Here is a 7,553-nt window from a genome sequence, read left to right as displayed (position 1 = left end):
AATTCTTGCCTTACATTCTTTATAAATTTCAAATTCATTGATGTTGTTCACTATTATGTGGATGGTTAACATGCATAGATGGATACTTATTTTTGGATGATCAGAGAAAAAAACATATGAATACCTAATTAATTAAAAAAATTGTGGTTTGATAAAGTAGTCATGATTAACTATCAAACAATTTTAATCTTTCATATCCATAAAATTAAGTCCACATGGACGATAAATTATACACGTCCACTAAAAACTACTTTTGTTTTGGTGAAGTAGTCATTGTTAACTATCAAACAATTTTAACCTCATCATATCCCCTAAAAACCTAAGCATGGAACCGTTCATTATATCTTATACTAAGCCCTAAACCCTAAATCCTAAACTTTAGATCATAAACTATAATCAGAAATTTAATTTCATAGCAATTTTAACAAATGTAGCCAAATCTGAAGTTTTTTACTAGAAAACATGAAATTGACCTACCCCAACCTGTATACCCTGAACCTTAAATTAGGCCAAAATTTTGACTTCTTATATTATATTTTTTTTTTTATAAATTTCCAAATTTATTGATGTTGTTCTTAACTGGTAAAGAAAGATTTGGAAATTATATTATTGGTTTTTGTGCTAGAAACACTTGGAATCCGGCGCCTCAATCCTTGAGCTTAAGAGAAAGATTTCACTGAAAAAATTATATAACCAAGTGTTAACTAAAATTATCCATCTAAACATGTCCACATGTTCATGATTTTTATGACATAATACACCATTTTGTTTATTTCATTTAGAAACAATTGCTGCTTTTCTCTAACAAAATTATATATTTTTGTGCCTACATTTTCCAACTAACAAAAATTATATATTTATTTAAACAATAAAAGAGAGAGAAAATAATGAAAAAGAAACATGTGAATTAGATAACTAGAGAGAGATTTATAGTTTGATGGCATTGTTGTAAATAGAGTTGTAGTGAAAGGATATGATAGTTAATAGACATAGAGAAAATGTCCAAATAGTAGAAAGTGTGTCACATGGCAAATACTTTTGAAAAAAGTGTGTTAGAGTGCAAATATTCCATGTTTAATTAATAAAGTCACACGCATTTTCTTAAAAAACAAAAAAAAAATCACAATCATTTTGAAGCATAAAATATAGTAGAAATCAAATAAAAACCAGATAAAAATATGAATATTAAATTACAACTACATAAATATGAAAAGTAAATTAATTTCTTCAAAATAATTTAGTATTTCTTCAAAATAATTAATTGACTCTTATAGTGAACCACACAAATAAAATAAAATTATATACCAATTTGGTGTAGACCAACTTGTCCTACACTCATATGTTTTAATCAAAAAGACACTTTCCTTAATACAATCGAATCGAAGCATTAAAAAATGTAAAAGTAAAAATTTGGAAACAGAAATAGATTAAATAAAGATGCCTCCAGCTCACTCAATCTTAACGCGTTTTATTAAAAAATACGCGTTATTACGTCACTCACTCTCTCTTCTTCTTCCCATTATTTATAGTACCAACTCTGTAACCATCTCCTTCTTCTCCACACATAACTCTAACCGTTTTTTTTAAGTTTCTCTCAATCTCTCTCAAAAATCTCAGATTCGGTAACAATGTCGTCGACGAACGGAGTTGTTCGTAGCTGTTTAGGTTCAATGGACGACATCCGAAAAGTCTTCCAACGATTCGACAAAAACGGCGACGGGAAAATCTCAGTCGACGAGCTCAAAGAAGTGATCCGCGCTCTCTCACCAACAGCGTCACCGGAAGAGACGGTAACGATGATGAAACAGTTCGATCTCGACGGTAACGGATTCATAGATCTGGACGAGTTCGTCGCTTTGTTCCAAATCGGGATCGGAGCCGGAGGTGGAGGTAATAATAATCGGAACGATGTTAGCGATTTGAAGGAAGCGTTTGAGTTGTATGATCTTGATGGTAACGGGAGGATCTCGGCGAAAGAGCTTCACTCGGTGATGAAGAATCTGGGAGAGAAGTGTTCTGTTCAGGATTGTAAGAAGATGATTAGTAAAGTTGATACTGATGGTGATGGTTGTGTTAATTTCGATGAGTTTAAGAAGATGATGAGTCATGGTGGAGCTTGAATATTTCGTATTATTAGCGAATTTAATTTTTTAGGTTTTGTAATTAGGAGATTAAGATCTCTCTGGGTTAGTGACGGCGATTAGGTTTTTTATTTGTGTTTTTGCTATAAAAAAACCCTAGAAATTAAAAAAGGCAAAATTCTCTAAAGGTCCAGAAGTTTCCATTTCTTTTTTCTCTTTGTTTGTGGTGATTGATGATGATGATCTTTGATTATTAACTACAGTATAAGGCTGTTTCTATCTTTGCTCTCTTAATTACTAAAGCTTTATAGTAGTAGAAGTAGTACTAATTAGTCTTTTAATGAACTGATTTTAAAGTTAAATCGAGTTATATTTTCAAGGTACTAATTTGGCTGACAATGAAGATAGTAGTTTCAATACAACAAACGAGTTAATGAAGAAACAGAGTATTCTGTGATGGTGATTGACCATTACAGATCACCATCAGTTTTTAATGACTTATATTTTTGGTACACATAACACACGCTCTTCTCTAATTCGAATACAATCTTGAATCCATGGTTCGACACAGTTCTACCAAAAGCCATACTATTTCGTTAAGGTTCAATCGTTCGATCCTATTTGCTTGCTGAGTAATAGCTTCCTGATATGACTTAAAGTTATTTCAGTTTCTAATTATAAGATCATACACACCTCAAGATACATTAAATATTGGACTGCTGACACACACAATAGGTGAACAAAATGCTTATCTTTTTCATTCCTTTTTCAACTTGGAAACGTGACACACACAATAGGTGGTGATATGTAATGGAAAAAAAAAAAGATTATTTAACTTCATCTAATGAAAAAGATTACAAAAAAAAAAGTTCCTTGAAAGATAGAAACTTCAACTTCTTAATGTGATTTTCTTTTAGTTCTTACTTCTTCTGTCACATATGTCTCTGGCTTCTATAGAATCTTCCTGCGGTAGCAACTATTTCTTGTGACTCCTTCCACTATAAGACCTGGACCTTACAACAACTCAAGTGGAATATAACAGATGATGGAGAATATCTCTTGAAATAAGTACCACCACTTGTGTTTTGGGGACTTGCCTCTGGACTGATCTCACTTGCAATGAAAGGGTGATCACAATGTGGACAAAGTATGGCCTTATCAAGACAATCATCCCTCATATATTTACCTTGTGCCTTGCATCTATTGCACATTGTCCAAAAGGTACCGTCGTCTCTAGCATTTTGATTCCCATTATAAGATGCTGGCTTGAGTGAACTTAGTCGTTTCTTTATCCAACGAGAAAGCTTATTACCTCTATCCCCATTACTTGGATCCACACCGTCTCTAGCATTTTGGTTCCCATTCGAAGATGCTGCTTGCCTGAGTAAATTTAGTCGTTCCTTTATCCAACCAGCAATCTTATTACTTAAATCCCCAACACTTGGATCCACAGTACTGTCTCTAGCATTTTCATTACCACTATTAGAAGCAGGCTCACATGGGTTTGGTGGTTTCTGCATCCCACTAGAAGCAGGCCTATGTGGGTATGGTTGTTTCTGCATCTCGGTCTTTGCTTCTTTAAACTTCCTCCTTTGATCATAAGAAGTTCTCGTAACCCTATCAGATAACATACACCAAGCTTCTGTAACCAGCTTAAAGGCGCCTTCCGCACCATTAAGCTTGTTCTTGTCCGGGTGAAGCAAAAGAGCTAACTTCTTGTACTGTTTCCTCACTGCTTCATCATCAGCTAAAGGATCTACACCGAGAATTCCATACCAATCAGCTTCTTCTTCTTCTCCTCTGTTTGATGCAGAGATATAAACATCGACCATCATCATCCCTTGCTTCAAACCATCAAGGTTTGGATACAAATTATGAGCCTTGTTAATGAACTTCTTCGCCCCATCGTAATCACTCTCTGAAAGTTTCCTCTCAGCAATCTCAATTGCTCTTCTAGCTTCTTCCTTATTACAGTCCATGTCTTTAAGAGAGTTGGTTTCTTCTCTACAAAAACAATCGGAGAAGCAAAACAAAATTAGGTTCAAAAGATTATGCATATAAACAAAACAGACTAACACGAAATCATAGAATCTCAAAAGAAGCCATATTTCTCACCTATGAAGGAAGAAACTTTTGCAAACTCTCGAGCCAAGTGAAGAGACTAACTAAAACCCTAATTGGCTTAGGATACAAGCAAGAGCGAGGCAGAACGTATAATTGATTTCCTTTCTTAAATGTTCGGAAATTAATGGATTGGAAAAATGGAAATTAGTAAAAGAAATTTCATTACTAAATAGAGTAAATAGGAAATTATTATCTCAGAGAATATTCTTTTGTATTGGAAACAACTTTGAAAAAAAGTAAGGAAGATATTATGTTTTGATTCTTATTGTTAGAGGACATAATGGTTTTAAGCAAGTTAGGAGACTACATACACATTGGCAATGAAAGGAGAACTTGCTCTTGTTCCACTCTACATTATTAGACTAAAGTTGCAAGAGGTTTATAACATCCTAAAGAAACCATGAAAGGTATAAAAGCAGGAATCCGTAACTTCTAAAATGTGAATCAATCATGTGATAAGTCTTACTTACTTCTTAGCTCACATCACATGTCCTCGCCTTCTTAGGAATCTTCTCTGCAGCAAACTCCTCAATTCTTCTTTTCGGTTGTTGATTCGCAACACATCCACAGTTAGACCTTGCCTTCGATGACATTGATGAAGGCTTCAAGGTAAAACTAACAGAAGGCCAAGAAGTACTTCTCTCAGAAGAAGATTCTTTTTCGGTGCTTTTGTCTGCTGCTTTATTTTGGACACTACTCCATTGTTGTTTCTGTTCAGAAGGTTTATTGGTTCTTTTGTCAGGTGCTTTATTTTGGACACCACTGCACTGTTGTTGCTGTTGAGAAGCTTTATTGGTTCTTCTTTTGTTTGGAGTTTTCCCGGTTTCAATGAAAGGTTGTCTACAATTTGGACAAACTTTTTCCTTGTTCAGATTAGAATCCCTCGGACATTGCCATTCTGTCTTGCATCTTCTGCACATTGACCAAAACATAATAGGTTCCCTCTGTTTTGATGCATCCGCGGGAAACGCATACTCAGTACTTCTTGCTTCCTTCCTCGTATGCAAACCATCTTGTTGTTGGTTTGTTGATTTCTGCATATTAATCTTTGCTTTGTTCGACTTCCTTCTTTGATAATAAGAAGCTCTCTTAACCTTATCAGACAACAAAGACCAAGCTTCTAAAACCAGTTTAAAGGCACCTTCCGCTCCATCAAACTTGTTCTTGTCCGGATGAAGCAAAAGAGCTAACTGCTTGTAGGTCTTCTTCACTGCTTCATCATCCGCTAAAGGATCGACACCGAGAATCCTGTACCAATCAGATTCTTCTCCTCCGTTTGACGCAGATTTATAAACACCGATCATCATCGACACTTGCTTCAAACCATCGAGATTTGGATACAAACGCTGAGCCTTGATAACAAATTTCTTCGCCCCATCGTAATCATTCTCCGAGAGTTTCCTCACAGCAATCTCCGTGGCTCTTCTAGCTTCTTCCATCTTCTCTTCAGATACAAATCCAGAGGATAACACAGAGATCGGAAAAGGAAAAAACGAATAGAGATTTGGAGCAACTCAGTGGACGATATAACAAAACCCGTTAAAGATCTCTCCCTGGTTTTGATTGAGATCAACTAAAACCCTTAAAAAATCGCAATAGAAGCAAGAGCGCTTGGTATAAGTAATTTATAGACGATGCTTTTCCAATTTCCAAAAAGAAGATTTCCTTTTCCTTTCCTTTTCTTAAGGGGATTATTATATTAAAGGGAAAATTACAAATTAATTGAGAAAGAAAAGGAAAATATTATCTCGGTGACTATGTTGTTGATATTGATTTTAGCTTTTTTAAAATAAAATTATTGGAGACAACTATTAAAATTGTTGATTTGTGTAGCATGATATTCGTAAAATTATTTTAATTCTTTTTATAAATTACTATTATAGAACCAACTAATAGCTCATATATATGATGAGACGTGAGTAAAACATGATAGTGTTGTGAACTTGTGAATTGTGATCCTCTCCGTTAACACATGTTCCTAAACATGATTGGTTCTGTTTCAAATGCAATGTGTTTTATTTTTGAACAATTTATTAATTAACAAAGATATATATATATTCTTCTTATATAAAATTTGGTTTCAAAATTACTCATCAATTAGATCATAAAAAGTGTCAATTCTAAATTTACTAAAATATTTTAGAATAAAAAAGAAAGTAAAAATTTTAAACCTATAACAAATAGAAAATCTATATATAAATAACAGCAAATCATAGTTTATATATTCCAAAAAAAGGTTTTCTATTAACATGAACGCGACATGTGTCAAATTTATCGATAAAAAAAATAATTATAAGAAACATACACACATGACATATATAAGTATTATTGTATTTCAAACTTCAATTAGGAAAAAAATTCAGTTTATCTAATCTTATGAATTTTGGAAATTTCAAAACCAAAAAATAAAAGTATTTATGAAATCATAGGGATCTTAAATATTTTATATTTTATGAATAAATTAAATAAATCAATAGCAAACTAAATTTATGGGAATGTTGTTAATTTGGTATTTCTTATAAACAAATCATATGGGAAGATGATTCAATTGTACCAAATATAAGTGAGACCAAAACCTAACTTATATATTTACTATTCACAACATTTTTTTAATAAATTAATATAAACATATATAAAATATATGTTAATTAACTATATATACTGCTAAATGATACATGATTAGAATAATATTAATAAGTGAACAAAAATTGAAAATAGTTAAATAAAAATTTCATGTGATTTATTTATTTAAAATAAATACAAATATAAAAGGAAAATAGTATATACACTACATATCTTAAGAAGACAAGTAAAATTGAATACATCATGTTGTTCATAATATATGAATAGTATATATTGAATACTAATATTCCGAAAAATATTAAGAACAAAGACAGTTTAGATGATAGGTTAAATATTTCATCATATTTTAAAATAAAAATATCATATATATATATATATATATATCATTTCATATCTTATATATAATATATATATATCATACACACATATTGAATTTCTTATAAAGATAATATCTTATAAAGCTTATGCTCTTCAATTCCAAACTGATTTCTCAGCCTTTTTGGAATCACGGTCCACGTAGTTGGTCCCTGGAGGCCGAATGTTTTTATCACTATTCGGTAGAAGCTCAGAGGATCCTACAACCGAAGAGAGTTGCTATCAATGGGAACTCCTAGCTTAAGCTCTTATCTCCATGGCCAAAGAGGTATGGTGGTTGTAGGTGCTAAAAACCACAATCTAATTTACTAGTTGATTAAGAAAGATATGGGGGCAGGCTTTCAGTAAAAATCAATAAGAACAATGAAAAAACGACGAACTGAATTTATA

The 7,553-nt window shown here is 32.5% G+C and overlaps 2 protein-coding genes and 1 long non-coding RNA gene across 3 annotated transcripts; 2 read left to right on the top strand and 1 right to left on the bottom strand.

Annotated features, from left to right (window-relative positions):
• Positions 1,555-2,362, top strand: LOC104732664 (calcium-binding protein CML24-like). Its single transcript, XM_010452233.2, has one exon. The coding sequence runs from the start codon at positions 1,629-1,631 to the stop codon at positions 2,118-2,120; it is 492 nt and encodes a 163-aa protein (XP_010450535.1). The 5' UTR covers positions 1,555-1,628; the 3' UTR covers positions 2,121-2,362.
• Positions 2,814-5,062, bottom strand: LOC104732662 (dnaJ homolog subfamily C member 17-like). The gene is made up of 2 exons (XM_010452232.2): positions 4,676-5,062; positions 2,814-4,085 (listed from the first exon to the last, which is right to left on the bottom strand). The coding sequence occupies exon 2, from the start codon at positions 4,058-4,060 to the stop codon at positions 3,080-3,082; it is 981 nt and encodes a 326-aa protein (XP_010450534.2). The 5' UTR covers positions 4,061-4,085; positions 4,676-5,062; the 3' UTR covers positions 2,814-3,079.
• LOC104732663 lies at positions 4,098-6,013 on the top strand. The gene is made up of 2 exons (XR_758940.1): positions 4,098-4,612; positions 4,711-6,013. It is a non-coding gene; the product is annotated as an uncharacterized LOC104732663 (long non-coding RNA).

This window comes from Camelina sativa, chromosome 12 (genome assembly GCF_000633955.1).
Source record: "Camelina sativa cultivar DH55 chromosome 12, Cs, whole genome shotgun sequence".
Lineage (NCBI taxonomy): Eukaryota > Viridiplantae > Streptophyta > Magnoliopsida > Brassicales > Brassicaceae > Camelina > Camelina sativa.
Note: the sequence above shows the minus strand (reverse complement) of the source record. Positions and strands in the feature narration are given on the sequence as shown.

Bases quoted from the DNA above. Each gene is read 5' to 3' on its own strand.
- LOC104732662 (XM_010452232.2), bottom strand. From the start codon at position 4,060: ATGGACTGTAATAAGGAAGAAGCTAGAAGAGCAATTGAGATTGCTGAG.
- LOC104732664 (XM_010452233.2), top strand. From the start codon at position 1,629: ATGTCGTCGACGAACGGAGTTGTTCGTAGCTGTTTAGGTTCAATGGAC.